This window comes from Branchiostoma lanceolatum, chromosome 1 (assembly GCF_035083965.1).
Source record: "Branchiostoma lanceolatum isolate klBraLanc5 chromosome 1, klBraLanc5.hap2, whole genome shotgun sequence".
Classification (NCBI taxonomy): domain Eukaryota; kingdom Metazoa; phylum Chordata; class Leptocardii; order Amphioxiformes; family Branchiostomatidae; genus Branchiostoma; species Branchiostoma lanceolatum.
The window spans coordinates 35698123-35715051 of NC_089722.1; the positions used below are offsets into that span (position 1 = coordinate 35698123).

The 16929-nt window shown below is 40.4% G+C and overlaps 2 protein-coding genes across 4 annotated transcripts in view; both read left to right on the forward strand.

Moving 5' to 3' along the window:
• LOC136421225 (katanin p60 ATPase-containing subunit A1-like) overlaps nt 1–7801 on the forward strand; it is a 51965-nt gene extending 44164 nt beyond the window's left edge. For both annotated transcript variants that reach the window (XM_066408425.1, XM_066408417.1), the window contains exons 10-11: nt 1259–1385; nt 3411–7801. In XM_066408425.1, coding sequence (XP_066264522.1) covers nt 1259–1385; nt 3411–3609 — 326 coding nt within the window. In that variant the 3' untranslated portion in view covers nt 3610–7801. The remainder of the gene's footprint in view (nt 1–1258; nt 1386–3410) is intronic.
• Nucleotides 7802–15721: 7920 nt separating this feature from the next.
• Nucleotides 15722–16929, forward strand: part of LOC136421263 (high-affinity lysophosphatidic acid receptor-like) — a 40543-nt gene continuing 39335 nt past the window's right edge. The window contains exon 1 of one of the 2 annotated variants that reach the window (XM_066408503.1): nt 15722–16009. The gene's annotated coding sequence lies outside the window, so the exon portion shown is untranslated. Of the gene's footprint in view, nt 16010–16101; nt 16313–16929 lie in introns of those variants that run through there. The other variant, XM_066408498.1, reaches the window with a different exon arrangement.

A 16929-nucleotide genomic window follows, 5' to 3' on the forward strand; every position in this document is an offset into this window, starting at 1 on the left:
TGTTGGTAGTAATCATAATACAATGCTAAACTTTCTTCCAACATTATGGTATTCAGGGATCAAATTTTCAACGACCACTGTCGCCTTCTTCAGGATCAATAATGACCAATCACTTTCGAACGTAAACTCAAGAGAGTTACAGACATGTGACTTTATTGACATGTGTCTTATGTGACGTCAGATGTGGTTCCATCACTTACAAAACGGAATAAAACTTAACATTGCACTTCAAGTCAACCGATTACCATCGTCCCAATCTGTTAACTTACACACAACCATACTGTACCAGTGCAGCTTACTCACCAGACTGACAGCACTTGCACTCATTTCACAAGCTATATATCCACCATTTCATCCCCACTATATTGAGATCGCATGGCTAGCTTTTTAAAAGCTTTCTTGTTTTTTTAGTGCCATGAGATAACATATTATATAACGTGTAATGCACATTGAAACTGAGCTCTAGGAAAGACAGATTTTTTAATTATTGTCTAGTTTTCAGCCAATTATATTACATTGAGCAACTCTAAATACTTCTCTCTTGATTTTAATTTTGGGGTCACAAATTACTTCAAAACATTTTTTCGAAAGTTGGCAAAAGTGCAGCAGCATAACATAGATTTTATTCTGATTTCTGGCTTTAAATTGGACATAGCATAATGTTTTGAACATCTGTCTTCCAAAATGCTTCAGGAATGTCATGAAAATAATTTTATTTGTCTGAAATGTTTGATGATCATCAACAGAATGTGATAGGTACAAGTAAGAATGCTAAAACAATGCAGGATGTCATTGGTGCACCCTGATCTTGGCACCTGGGCACATCTGGGCACTTTGGAACATGGTTAATGCATGCAACACATGACCTAGATTTGGCGCAAAATTTCTAACAGGCGTCCTCCGTAGCTTGCTCAATACAAAACAACAACAAACTCTCAGACCGATAAACCCAAAATAAAACCACACAACCACGTTTTGATGAAAAATCTTGGTCACATGATTTACAACCTGACATAATGATTGTGTCAGCATGATAAAAGAAGTGCCCGGATATAGCTAAACATAGCAGCGCCAGGGATTGGTGAAAGGGCAGTTAGGTGGCATATAAAGGCGTGCAGTTCAAACCTCCGGGAGTGTAACTCTTCCAGCAGAGTAATGTAAACTATGGGAGATATCAATTTTGGGGTATATTCACCAACAGAAAGTAGTGAATTTAGATCTTTCTGACGCTTTCCTGTAACGGTATATTTTCCCCCAGTATCGTCTAGGGAAGAATTGCTCAAGATCAACCTGAAGGAAGTGCCAATTGCGGAAGATGTTGTCCTGGCCTCTATAGCCGAGAAAATGGATGGGTACTCTGGTGCTGACATCACCAATGTCTGCAGGTCAGAGGCTGCAACCTTACTCTAGGGAATAGACAGTCTGAAGGAGAGGGGGATTGAATTTGTCATAAATTGAAAAACTTTGGCTTGAGATATGTACTAGTATCCTTGGGAGCGCAAAGTTCCTAGAACGTATGATTCAGAGATACATGTGCAATTTCCGTTTTCATTATACTGGCCATTAAGGCTACCTATGTTGTAGTCCGAGTTTCTATGGTACTTTTCTTGGATTATTGGATTGCACATAAGGTGTACTGTGCTTGCTTGTGATGGCCGACGCTGTACATTTTGCTGCACTCTTACCTTTCGATGCGGTCGTGAGATTGCAGCATTCCGTTTTCATCATAATTTTCAGTTTTCAAATCGAAAGCTTTTTGTCCCATTTATCCAGCGGTCAAAGCACAAAAGAAGGCTGGGGTGGGGTCAGCAGGTTTTTTCTAGAGCTCTTTCGTAGCCCTTGCTAAGATGTTATGTGTGTGTGTCACTTGCGTGTACTATTTGAGGTAACATGTGAATGCGGGAGGCGCTATTCAGTCAAGAATGTCAGTCAAGAATGTCGATCAACTGTGTTTTGAAGTCAAAAGTATGACAGAAATTTGTACACGATGTAATAATGGCACACCAGAATTAAAACGATAACGAAAAATACAATTTTGTAGGGTCTTTCTGTCAATGGGAATTAAACCTGGTAGCTATGCTGTCTAAAATCACATCATGTTCCATCCATTTGTGTAATACTGTATTGATTAACATCTCAACTTGGAAACATGTTGTGAGTCAATCCTCTTCAAGGTGACCACCTGCCCAATGTGACCGCTTTTCCTTGGTCGCCTGGGTGGTCGCCTTGGGCAGGTTTGACTGTAGGATAGTGTATACAGTCCAACCTGTCCAAGGTGACCACCCGGGGGACCTAGGAAAAGCGGTTGCATTGGACAGTCAACTTGAAGAGGATCGACTCACGACATGTTTCCAAGTTGAGGTCACGGTTACCAATGTAATACATGTACAGTATTTCATACATGGATGGAAAATGATGTGATTTTGAACAGCATAACTACTATCAGGTTCAATTCCCGTTGACAGAAAGATTCTACAAAAATTATATTTTCCGTTCTCGTTGTAATGTTGGTGTACCGCTATCGTGTACAAAATTACATTATTTGGCTTCTAAGCAATGTCTGCCTTTCCCGATCGCCGATAGCGCCCCCTTGCATTCACACGTTATGTCACCCACACACATAACATTTAAATAAGGCATAGAAAAAAGCCATAGCAAAACCCTGCTGACCACATCCTTCTTTTGAGCGCCAACTGCTGGATAAAAAGGGCAAAAAGTTTTTGATCTGACAACTGAATGATTAAAACGGATTGTTGTGATATCCCTGGTCGAGCTCACGACCGCGTCGAAAGGTAAGAGTGCAGCAAAACATACAGCGTCGGCAACCACAAGCAAGCAAAGGTTTGTGAGATTCATGTCAATCAAAAGAAAATACGAATCAGAATTTTCATCAGTAACGAGAGTATAATGATCATATTCAGAAGCGTTGTGTTTTAGAAATGCTATTGGTACCAATATGCGTCGGCCAGCTGTAGTCCCCCAACAACATGTCTTGCCGATATGATTTCCCGCTACGGAGTAATTTTTTGGTGGTATTTAGAAAGGCACAGACAAATTTTGATAAGAAAAACAAGAAATGGATAGTGATTTCTGTGAAATCTGATTTTTTAACGCTTTGTACCACGTAATCGTTTTGAAAATTTGAAGTTTAAACCGAACCAGAAGATTACGGTGGGCTCAACATCGATATGTATGTTGTTCAATCTATTTAATGTAATTCACAAATCATTGTAAACGTTTTGATGAAACATGGATGAATCGATGCCATTCCATAGATTTTTGTCCGTCAATGTCCTGAAAACTTTTCCGTCGTGGGCAGCAAAATTCGATGTAACCATATGCTTTCAGAAAAAGAGGCCTAGATATCAAAATGTAAGAATTGTTAATGTGTAAGCTGTGTTTCTCAACAGAGATGCCTCCATGATGGCCATGCGGCGCCGTATTGAGGGTCTGACTCCAGACCAGATCAAGAACCTCCCAAAGGAGGAGCTAGAACTCCCCACCTGCATGAAGGACTTTGAAGAAGCCTTGAAGAAAGTTTCCAAGTCTGTCTCCAAAGATGATCTGGCCAAGTATGTCAAGTGGATGGAGGAGTTTGGATCCACATAGTGCTTCTAGATGACCTAAGCACCTTCCTTAGAATGCACTTATCCAGCTGTACTTAGCCATTTTCTATCTTATTGGACAAGTGATCATGAAAGCTACAATTAACCTCATCCATTTCCATTGCGCTAAGTATTGCCTTTTGCATTTGAAATTGAAAGTCCAGTTTGAAGTGGCGTAGATGAGAGACAATGTTGGAAAAATGATCAAATGTACCCTGGGAGCCAGACCTGCTTGGTACCGGCCCTGGCATGCGCAGAGGATCCCAAACAAAGCTTACTACTCCCTGCTTGACAACTCCCAACAGGGAGTGCTAATCTATGTCTTCGGGGAAGAACTGCCTGGGCTGCCCAACATGCTCTGCCGGGACCCAGGCCTGCCACAGTACCGTGGGTAGCTGCTAGGAGGCTCATTATCGAACTTGGACCCCCACCAAATTCCATCATGATCCATCCAATGCCCCTCAAGCTATTCCATTACCAAACAAACAAATACAAAGGTCCACTGCAGTACCTTAGGAACCCGCCAGAAGACCCATTCTCCAACTTGATATTCGTTTTTCCAACCCCTACCAACCTACTGAATTTTATCACAATCCATTCAAATGTCTCTCGAGTTATCTCGCGAATGAACCACAAACACAAAAGTTTGATAATGAGCCTCCTAGCAGCTACCCACGGTACTGTGGCAGGACTTCTTATTTTTCCGTTCAAGTTCTGTATGTGCTATGCTTGTGATTTTTTAGAAGTTCTGTAAGTTTGGCCCCCCTACCAGCTTGTTTTGGACTGCAGTGGGAATTTTTGCTTAAAACTTTGGAGGATAACTCAAATCTTTAGTAGATTTTCAGTGTTTTGGGCAGGTAGGAATGTTTGGTGATGATAAACAAAATGAGATGCATTTTATGCAAATCGGGCCTTATTCACATACTTAATGAGGAAAAGTTGAAATTCTCTTTCAATGTGCTATTTTTGCAATGATGACCTATACATGTATACGAGTACACCATATGGACATTGTGACGGGCTGGTATTTTTGGGTCAACATGCGGGCAGTGCTTTTCATAATGGGGCTACAAGACATACATGTATGAATTGTGAACTGTGACATAGAAAGAATACATTTCTTTCTATGTCACAGTTCATGTATGTATGTTGATAGATTTATTAGGACTGAAATGACTGTATCTCGGTTATATTGTATCTGACCCTTACCTCTTCCCTCATGACCTCAATGAAAAGTGGCATGCGTGCCGATTTGAGCATATCATGAATAAACAAAGGTTCAAACAAACAAACAATATGCTAATGAGCAAGATGGCGACCTATGTCTCCAGGACAATACCTAGCCATAAACTCACCTGTAGTGATACCTGGGTAAATTTCTTTCTCAAATTTGTAGTTCTGATGTTGTCAGGATGCCTTAGGTATGCTTTAGCTTTGATATCAATACTTTTTATATGGTTCAAATACAAATACAGAAACAGTATGAAAATATGTTTTATCGCATTATTGCCCTTGTAAATCATTATTACTGAATCTAGTTATAGATTGCAAGACATTTTCTAAAAGTAGAGACTCTCAGCTTTCTATTGATGTATAGCAGTATAGGGTTACTTGGAATAGAAGTAACTATATCAGAGTGAAATAAATGCAGTACCTATCTTTCAAGAGGGTCTAAAATGCCCAGCATAGGGTGACGGAAAATGCATGGTAAACAAGTGCTTTTGCAAAAAGCTGCCAGTTTCGCCTCATGAACATGATTATTTACAGGTGGTTAGTTGTGGAATATATTATAACGGGATATGATGTGTATTCTTAATCCGTCACCCTTGCCCTTAATCCGTTAACATAAACTTTAATCCCACAGGATAACCCTTAATTTGTCACCCTTGCCCTTAATCTGTTACGAAAGCCTTTAATCCCCTCAGCATTGCCCTAGATATGTCATCATAGCCCTTAATCAGTCCCCATAGCCCTTAATCCGTCACCTTTGCCCTAAATCCGTGGTGATAAACTTTAATCCGACAGCATAACTCTTAATCCATCACCAGAGACCCTAATTCGTCACCCTTTCACTGAGTGCGTCATCCTTACCCTCAATCCGTCACCATAACTCTTAATCCATTACCCCAGCCCTTAATCCGTCACCCTAGCCCTTAATCCACCTACATAACCCTTAATCTGTCAACATAGCTCTAAATCCGTCACCCTTGCCCTTGATCCTTCACCATATCCCTTAATCCATCACCACAGACCCTACATTTGTAATCCATCGCCCTTACCGATTGGGCCAGTTGCCCTAAGCGAGTGTCCGATTGATTTTAAAGATATATAAGGTTTAGACCTCTCTGCATGGTACTATTTTTTTCTTCATTTTCTTGACAAAACCAGTTCCTTCTTGTTCAGTTTTGTGGTATAGATGTAACATGGCCATGTATACAGACATGGATGCAATGTACCACCTTCCAAGATCCATGGATTGCATGTAATTTTCGATGCATGTTCCATGATTCCAAGATCCATCCTACCATGCATCGTACCAAGGTATGATCTCATCTCAAGTCCAGTTTCAAGTAACTGGAAAAAAAACAGCCAGCAGGACAAGGGTTAAGTATGCAAACCAGGACCTCATTTGCATCACTGATAAGAAAATACTAGAATAGCCTTCATTGCCAATATAGTACATCCATACTTTGACCTGACCAACTTGTGTTATTTGGGAAAAGATGATCACCTCATACAATATATGCAACCTTGTCTGCATTATCAAAGCGAAATCTTTAAAATACATCATTCGTAAAAGTTAACATTGTTTGGCAAAGATGTGGGGTCGTAGTCAGTGATATCAACACAAATACATGGGCCATAATGAAGCTGCATTACACTACCACTAGATACTTGAAAAAGCATTATCCTTCACCTCATTTCAGGATGACTAGTCCACTGCTTTACTTTTTGCATATGCCCCTCCTCGTGCATGATGTGTAAAAATGTTGTCACGAGAACATAGTAGAATACTTCTGAATAATGAGATTATTGGTACATACTCTACTGTGTTGTTTGAATTCTATGTGGTGGCAGATGAAGTTTCTGTGACTATCTCAGTATTGGATGTTGTCACAAGAACATTGTAGAATACTTCTGAATAATGAGATTATTGGTACATACTCTACTGTGTTATTTGAATTTTATGTGGTGGCAGATGAAGTTTCTGTGACTATCTCAGTATTGGATTTTGTGTTCTATTGAAATGAACCAGCTTCTGTGCGTTATATATCTTTGTACCACTGAGTGAAAGGTTAAACTTAACTCTTTATCTGCTGTAAGCCAGTTCACTCAATGAATTATCTGGTAGATAAACAAGAAAAAGGTAGAATAGATGTCAAAGTAATCCATGATATTGTTATTCAGCATGGTTATATCAAGGAGGTCCCTAATACCTCATTGGTAAAATGAAATTGTTGTTCCCCTCATTCTCCACTTTTTGGGGCGTGGCCAATAAACAGCTGTCAGGCAATCAGAGAATTGCCTTAATGTAGGCTTGTGCAAAATAAGGCAAGCTCATTGATATTCGTAACCATGCCTGTTGTCGGGAACAGCACACCACAACGTTCCAAGGCAGTTCGACAGCCCTTTCTGTGTCCATGGCCGCCGTATTGGAAATTTGAAATCTGGGTGCTGATTGGCTTGTGCAAAATAAGGCAAGCTCATTAATCTTGAGGATCACGACACCCCAGAAGTAGTCAACCCTGCCTGGAAGAGCAGAGGTGAGTTCTACAATGCTGCTTCAGCTCAGCATAGGATAATGGTTACCCTCTGAGATGATTCAACAACTGATACTTATTGCTAGACATGTTTCTTGGCGATGAAAAGCTCCATTGAACACATCTCTAACACAAAGTAGACTGTTGTAGACTTACTCTGCTGAATTTACCCTCATGATTTATACGCCATCATTCGATCTTGTGACTGAACGTGAACTCTAGTCATTTGTCAAATTGTATTTAGATGTTTTTGCTAATGTCCTGTTGTGAGATATCAATTTTGTAATGCATTAGTACATGTATCTTTGTGCTCAACTCAGGTGCATGTAACTGAATCATTGAGTTATTTTGTTGAAAAACAATTTGATGCACAAAACTATGAAAACTACACAATGTTTATGATATGTTCGTGAATAAACACTTTGGTGCACTTGAGTACAGATGACCATTTCTTTTAAGACTTTTGACAATTTAGGGAAAATGGAAGTGCTGAAAGTTAACGCAGTCTCCAGGAGATGGAAATTCGTCGGCGATCTAAACTCTAAACCGCAAGGTTGGGGACTTTACCATTATACAACAGGATCTCAATGACATCGGCCAATGGTCAGCAGAACAGAATATGAAACTTTGCCCCCATAAATGCAAAGACAAAGGTAGATATCGACAATGAACATTGCAGAAAGAGAACAAACGGCTACTCCTCGGCCATTTATAACATAACCAGGGACACTCATTCAACCTAGAATCTACAGATATCCTAGACCGCGAGCGCCGTTGGTTCGAATGGGGAGTTGGAGAAGCAATATATGAGAGAATGTACAATCCCGCCCTGAACAGGAAAGAAGGTCTACGCATCGAACTTTCAGGCACTTGAGACAACCCGCTCCTAAAACAACTGGAGCTAATTGACGGGCTGCGTACTCACAGGTCGGTCGATATATGGTGACAAGGTCTTCTCTAGTAACGCCAAATGATTTATTTAAGTCTCCTCGGGAAGAATAGCCTTTGGTTGTCTTTCTTGACCATGTGGTCCACCTGACATTGTATCTGGCAGCAACCAAGCACCTCTATGTAGTGTTGTTTTTGTTGGAAGATTTGTGAAGCGTTGTGCGAGCATGCATGTTATGTGCATGCCTGTGTGTGTGTGTGTGTGTGTGTGTGTCAGCTGCAGACATCATGTCCATGCTAGCTGACATTGAAGTTTAAGCAATATGTTAAGTCCATCCACACTGAAGAGCCACTACAAAGATGTCCTCACAGAGACTTGGTTTATTAGAAAAATTGCAGGGTGTCACTTTTATTTTCCACCTGCTCAGACAGCATCAACAATTACACCTTGTCACCGAGAGGGTTTTCAGATAATATTGCTAATGAGTTCAAACAATTTTAGATAAAAGACTATTCGAGTCAAAATAGTTCTAAATTGTTCAAACAATTAAGAATGAAAGTTTGAACATGTTTGAAGTTATCTATATATTTTGGAACCATTTTGAAAGTAATTGCACAAATATCTCTTTATTTAGAACAATTTTCAAACATCTATGTGATTATTTCACTGTTTGAACATGTTGGAACAATTTGTATCATTTTTCAAATGGTAGATTTGGGTTATTGCCCCCATAAAAGTAGGTGCTAATCATACTCTATTGTCTGCCTCTGTATATTTTTAGATTTCACGTCCGGACTTTTGTCTTGAGGTGTCTATGCATGGCACCTAGGCCTAACCCCCTATACTTTGAAGTGATGTGTGAATTGCCCTGTTCCCATCCCACTGACCCAGTTACACCATGTTGTTCTAATGTTGGAATATGTTGGAACAAATGATCAGCCTATGTTGGAACAGTTTCGAAAATAATACAAATAACACGTACAATGTTAGAAATTTGTCTAACATGTTGAAACACAGCAGAAACTATTTAGAACATAAAATAAATGTTGGAAATTATTCCTAACAGTCACTTATCTCCCTTAGAATGTGACAAAGGTTTTGCAAATGTTAGAACAAAAGGCTACAAACACCCACTCGGTAATGCGGAATTGACTCTAGAACAATTTAACCCTTTACTCCTCTGTGCGTTCTTGCAACTAGGCTATTTGTATACCACAATAATGTACGTCATTTTTCCTCCTATAAGACTACTCATGGTTAAGGCAAGACCACACCAAAATGCATAATAATGCATACTCCAAAATAAACATCAATTTTTTACTTTGGGATTTCACATGGGAAGGAATTCACCCCAACCTAGATTTCACTTGAAACTGCACATTAAACTAAGCCTTCAAATTCACTTACAGTAACAGAAGAAACCTGACAATGGTACAATTGTACAATAATAATGATAATAATAATGGTTTTTATTGGTCAGAAATTACCCGTGCAATGGCAGCACATAATACATATGCGAAATATTTGCTCCACATGTACACTTTGTGGAACTGTCGCGAGGGTCCGGGCGGCAGCCATTCGGCGCCATATTGACCTCAATACGACCTTGTCTAACCGAAGTTAGGTACCCATTCACACCTGGGTGGAGTGAGGAAAGTCGTGTAAAATGACAGTTACTGGCGTTTGAGGAATCCGATGACGAATTAGCCAGTAATTAAGTTTCTGTAGTAACAGCAGGTATGCTACACAGGTGAGAGATCACGTGATATGATCTCCAGGTGAGGAATGGGTAGACAATGGGCACGAAGGTGCGGTCGGCATTCGACGCTGAGTGGTTATATAGACAGGAGGTTATATAGACAGGAGGAGGCTCTAGATTAACACCCCGCCGTGGCCTTTGTCTTGGCCCGTCAAATCCTGCTGTGTCCCATTGTTCCGGTGAGCCGACGGCACTTCTTTGTTTTCTCCGTCCGACTCCCAAGCTCCATGCAAATGAGGCCGATTATGACGCCACCGGCAGCGAGGCTACCCGAGCAGTGCCCGATGTGTAGACGATACCTCTTCAGTTTCCGACAATTTCCTTATTTGGGGTGCGCACTAGCATGCGCAGAAGACGGCATTTTTGAAGAAAAAAACATGGCGATCACGTTGATAGTTTGTTTATCTCTCTACGACGAACATGGGTTTGTTTACAGCCATTTCTTTGTACATGTCTCATTTTTTTGCCTTAGAAATATAGAGAAATATGTATAGATTTATGCTGCAATTACAAATTTATGTCTATATAACCTCCTTGCCGGCACCAAGCAGGCAGCAAGATCGATGAAAATTTTGAGTAAAAGGTTTTATTTGAGTTGAATGTCAGTACCAGTACCATTTGCGTCAGAAAAAGCAGATAACATTCTTTGCCTAGTATACAGGCTTCGTAGTCTTACCCCCAATTGTATGTATTCAGGTGAGAAACAGGTACACAACAGAGTACCAAGGAGTTGACGGCGTTCGATACTGGGCGACGGCACCGACCAGGGCAGAAAATCGACTAGAGTTTGAGGAAGTCGGGTAATGGTACATCAAAGATTCACTCAAAACGTTACCAAAAAGCATACCTAAGTTTTTGGAATGACCTGCTGTATTTCATAGATAGAAATCCCAGAGAAAGTTGGTTGTTCTGCAGAAAGGCTCTGGTGTACGTCCCCCATTTTTTGGCCTTCGGTAAACGGGAGGTTTTTTAGGGGTTGCGTAGCTGGCAAACAACCTAGCTTAGTTGATTTAATCACAAATCGATTCATCTCTGTCATTTTTAGACCAAATGACCTGAAATTTGGTACAAAGGTAGTGTAGGCAAATACCCCTAGACATTTTCTTTCATTTTTTCGATATTGACCTTGAAAGTGATTTTATTGAGGCTTTTCTGACCAAAAACGTATATTTTGGCCTCCTGTGCTCTGGAAATACATCCAAATGACCTGAAATTTGCTATGGGGGTACATTGAACAAATATTCAAAGAACCCCATTCGCACTTTTGGCATGGATCACTTCAAAATACGATTTTGCAGGTTTTTTTTGGGTGAACATTGGGTATTTTCCTCATATGACCTAAAGGTCAGTGACCCCAAGTGCACCTGGCCTGCCTGTGAGCCTTGCAACCATTCCTCATATGACCTAAAGGTCAGTGACCCCAAGTGCACCTGGCCTGCCTGTGAGCTTTGCAACCACCTGATTGGCCAATTGAGTTAATCTATTTATCTTGCATTTCTGGCGCAGGTGTGCTAATATTCATACCAAATGTGGTATGGGAATGCGTAGGATATGTGCTTACATGGCTTTGTTCACTCTTTTTTTAACAAAGATACACATCTCCAGTTCCTATGTATTTAACCAAAATGCAAAATTTGGCATGTGTCTGCCTTGGTCATGTACACAGGCCCTCATTCAAATGTTTGGCATACCGCCTTTCAAAACGATAGTTGGAAATAAACAATTTTTTCGTTTCGTTATTTTCAACCCAAAATGTATACTATTCAATCATGCATTCAAACATAGGGGTGTCCCTTTTTTTATATTTCACCCATACTATCGCTGAAATATGTTGTTCTTGGTAATGTCCTTCTTCTCCTGTCAAATCGTCATATATATCATTATGTATACTATGGAAAACTTCATTCTTCCCTGGGGTTAATCTTTTTAAACTCAATTTTGGACTGGGGTGATCCATTTTTTTAGTGGAAGTATTTTAGAATGGTCCATTGTTATTTTGGAACAGCGCATTTTATGCATGGCAAGGAGTATGGCTAAACATACTGTATTTGCTCGCAAATGTTGCCTTTCTAGTTTATAGCTTTGATGGCCTTTGGAACATTTGACAATTTATCACTTATTTATAGCTTTCATGTGCCGCTTGATCATGTAACGTACATGATGTTCAGTAGGTTGTTATATGCATAATCAGCGTAATTACTAGCTAGACCTTATGGAGGAGGAGCTTACATTGGTAAGCCGGGATTGGCTGGTGAGAGCAGCCAATCAGATAGTTACCCATTGTTACCAGAGTTGAGCATGGAAGATGTACTTGTCTAAGAAGTTAGTTGGAGTTGCGGTCCTCGGACCAAGGTATGTTCACCTCTTACTCTTAGTTAGCTCTTGCGTTATAGATTGTATCCGTAACAGTTAGTCCATATAGACCCTGTGTTGTAACCCTAGACCTGATATACCTACTAGCATCTATCTATGTACATTGTATGCCCAACCTGTTATCCTAGACCTGTATATGTTAGTATTGAGTATTGTATGGATCAATAGATGCACGACTCACAGATAGCAATCGAACTGGTTTGGCTCTGAGTTCATATATCGCTAAGATAGGAGCAAAGATACCAAACACCCCCAAACCCTATTCGTTACAAATGGTTCCCACACCGGCCCTGTGAGTAACGATCAGATCACACAGGGATATCGCACGCTCGTACCCAGCGCCGCGAAGAAGCCATAGGTTTAGATCGTGGGCTCAACCAATACACAAAATAAAACTATAGAGTAGAGTGGAATCCACGGCTGTCATTTTGTTTTGTTTTGTGTTTGTCTCAATTACCTTAGCAAATCGTAAGTTGTGTGACTCTTGTGTGCGTCTCTATAAAACGTGTGACTGTACACTAGTTAGCTAGTATTTTCTACAGTTACCGAGGCGAAAACAAGACGAAAGTTTACTATTTCGGGGGTAAAATGTTGCCACAATGGTGATACGTTATATCAAAGGGAACTTTAAAATGTACCTAATTTGGTGGCGCTGCGAGGGTGTTAGATTACCCTTCTAGATTGCCGAGAGGGGAGTTATGTCACGGAAGGGAGTTTGCTACGGTAGCGAGTTTGGCCTTCTCCGCAGGATACTACCGTCCTCCCAGCATGCTTCGCGCACCAAAAATACGCTCTCTGTCCCAGGGCTGTCTTTGCGAACAAACCGCTATAGTAGCCCTCATGCGGCCAAAAAGTGAATTGCATAAACGACTCGCACTCGCATATTCAGTGGAACAAGTCAATTTATTACGACGCTGTGAAGGAGCGTGGGGATATCGCACTCGGAGACTCGGGACGAGTCTTGAAAGAAAAAGGGGAGTAGTGTATCAGTGGGGATCAACCTCCACTAACTGACCAGTCTAACGGGTCCGGACCATTTAGCCTAGTGGTTAGCGCGTTGATTTCCCAAGCCATGCGGATCGGGATTGGCGCGGGTTCTAATCCCGGGAGCGGCGTACTCGCGTTTTTACACAACGAGCAAAGCGTTTTCTTAAAAGTATTTAGGAATATCAAGACAAATCAATGCAGGTTAGGTATGTACGATCAATGAGGTTTTATAACCTCCTTGGGCGATTTTCAAAACTTCTATATAAAGGCTATCACGTTGAATAAAGTTTCGTACTTAGAAAAGCCATAATCACATTTCGCTGGAAAACAGATGTTGCATGAAAATTTACTCCCTTTTCTAAAATCGGGCTGTTTCTTTTTAACCCTCAAACCACCGTAGCTTTTTTACGACTAATCTTACCGTATGGGGTCAAAACTGACCCCACAATGTTTTCTACAAATACAGCTTTATTGGTGACTATTTTTGTGTTTTTTTATATGTATAGTTTAAGTAATCTATAAGGGACAGTTTGACATGATAAGGTGTGAATAATTTATGCTCATTATCATAATTTATGCAAAAGTAGGGAACATCGTCTTTTGCAACTAACGATATTCAGACAAGCGGGCTCTTTTGAGGCCTGCGCCAACACTTGATGTCATATAGCATCTGAATGGCTTACGCTAGAACAACCAAATTTGGTCATCTTCGCTCAAATTTCGTTGGCAACAATTTGAATTTAATGAAATATCTAATCAATGTTTTCATGTTGCTATAGCAACCGGTTTCTGAGAGCCATATTTGGAAAAAGTCGCTAATTTTGGATTTTACAATGTAATTCTAGGGCTTTCTTTTAAAACTACACTTATTTTCTTATATCAACACCAACCAATGTTATTCACTATCACTTTTATGATTTAATATTCATAATTTATGCTTATTCAATTACGTCATCGGTCAAAATCTAAGATGGCGGACGATATAAATAGATTAGCTATAACCGGCTATTTCAACCTCAAATCTCATCATTACCATGTATATTCAAACAAACAATTTTAATATAAACGTCTTGGTCCAATTTTCTTGTGCTATCAGGTTATATGATGAAAAATGCATTTGAAATAATTCAAGATGGCGGAACCAAGATGGCGGATTTCGCTAGTGTAACCTGATATGAATATTATTTTTATTTTGACGTCGTTCCTGTTGCCATCTACAAATAACGTCTTTGGATATATCATGATTCATCATACAGAATTTCCATTTAAGTTTTATCGTGTACCTTTGAGTTATATGGAAATACCCAATTTGTGGGTTTTCGTCAATAAAATCACATAAATGACGTCATAATACGTCGCAACGTCATTGAGGTCGCAGAACACAGTATTAATGGGCGACCCCCGTGGAAAACAATAGTAGTTCGGGTACGAAGTAGTGCGTCGCATTGCTAGAAAAGGCCGTAGTTTTTTTTTCTGTGCACGTTAGCGAGGCTGAAACTGTGGTGAATGGCAGAGGAATACGTCAGTTTTGAGACAGTACGAGTTTGATTACGATGTTTGTTCGGTCGGGTTGGATTCGCGCCTGGATATTGTTACCGCCCGACTACTGTAAGTCGCCTGCAGTACGGTGACCTCCGCTGGGGTCATATCAAAGTGACTTTAAAAAGAGAACGAGCCGGCAAATTTAATCTCATTTTGCAGATATTTTGTAGATTGAACCTTGAAGTCAAGCATATAAAAATCTGGTACCCTAATTGTGCACCTTTCTATAAATTTTCAAGCGTCGAAGCCCTTGGGATCCCTATAGGAGAAATACTGTGGTCTGCGACCTTAATCTTTACGTTCAATAAAAAAATTGTTTCACGTTTCTACAAGATTAAATTTTGTAACTATGATCATAATAACCCTTATCATACATGTTACTAGAAGACAAGTATCGAACAATAAGGAATATGAGTGGAGATTTTGCTGGGGTCAGTTTTGACCCCACTGGACCACGCGTAAACGTTCTAGGATAATTTAATCAACAATGAGCCAATCTCGGTAAAAACTTGTGAGTTATAAGACATATAACGTTATACTGTAACAGTGGGGATCAACCTCCACTAACTGACCGGTCTAACTGGTTCGGACCTTTTAGCCTAGTGGTTAGCGCGTTGATTTCCCAAGCCGTGCGGATCGGGATTGGCGCGGGTTGTAATCCCGGGAGCGGCGTGCTCGCCCCTTTGGGTTTTTACAATACAAACAAACTCGTATAAGGAATTTTGTTTCCGAGTAGAAATGTCAAAAATTATGGCACATGTTGATATAACGTTACGCCTGGGGTCAGTTTTGACCCCATCGGTGGTTTGAGGGTTAACGTTAATGATGTAACTGTTCCTCCACTTTTTCTAGATTTTTCTCAACTCCTGTAATGAAACTTAGGGACTGCGACATACTAGTACATGTAACGTTACATGTAGTTGCCGGTGCGTTGCCGGCTTCTCGTTGCCAGCCATGTTTACAAGTCTTCTCACGTGACCATCGGTCCCAGGGTCCCAGTCCCGGGGCATGACGTCACTTCCGGAATTTGCGGGGTCCGAAAAATCCGCAACCAGTCTGATGACGCATATGGAAAAATACACTTACTCTACAGGTACCCAGTAAAATAAGTAATACTGAAAATGGGAGAGAGTTGCATTAGTAATATTACAAGACGGGTTACATAGTATAAGAAAATAATATACATGCTCTAAAATAGTGACGACTATCATCTCTACGATACGTATACATACTTCATTAAACCTTCCTCATAGGAATGGTATGATCTAGGTTTGATGTCAGAAGCCTGTGGGATCTGTTAGACATCAGACGTGTGTTGTTTTGGTGTGACAGACTGCACAGGAATGGATTTAAGGGAAAGGATTGCTTTTGAACCATTAAACAGAGGAGACATCAGGTAAGTAGAAGGTTTTGAAAAGGGAAAATTTCAACCATATTTGGTAAAAATTGAATAGCATGAACTCATGAACTAAAAACAACAGCTGCGCAGTGTAAAAATATCTGGAGAGAGAAAAACTTGTTTGACGTTATTCCTGCAAGCATTTCTCAAATTTTCGGTTCACCGTTTTTCACTAATAGATTTTCTAATGTTACACACAAGTAAACTAATGATTTTTTAAAGAAACACATGGGTATCAGTACTCTGGGTACTGCGATAAATTTTCCCCCAACAAGTGTACTCTGTCCAACCAAGGAGGTGGAAGAGCTCTGGTAGCTCCATCTGTGTTGTGTCTGTCAGAACAAGAAGACGAATACTACAGGCCGGCCTCCAGTCTCAGCCAACTGTCCCGTGCGCAAGCAAAAGTGTCAAACTTATCAATAGCATCAAACAACAAATTTTTGCTGATCTTTGCCATTGATATTGATCACTCGGGAGACCGTGATGTCACAAAGCTGAACCTTTCTGCTCTACTGGTACCCATGCCCATAGCCAGGATTTTGTTCATTTTTTGTGTGTGTAGATTTTTGAGACGAAGCTGCGAGCTTTCTAGGGTGGTCCCGGGGCATGCTCCT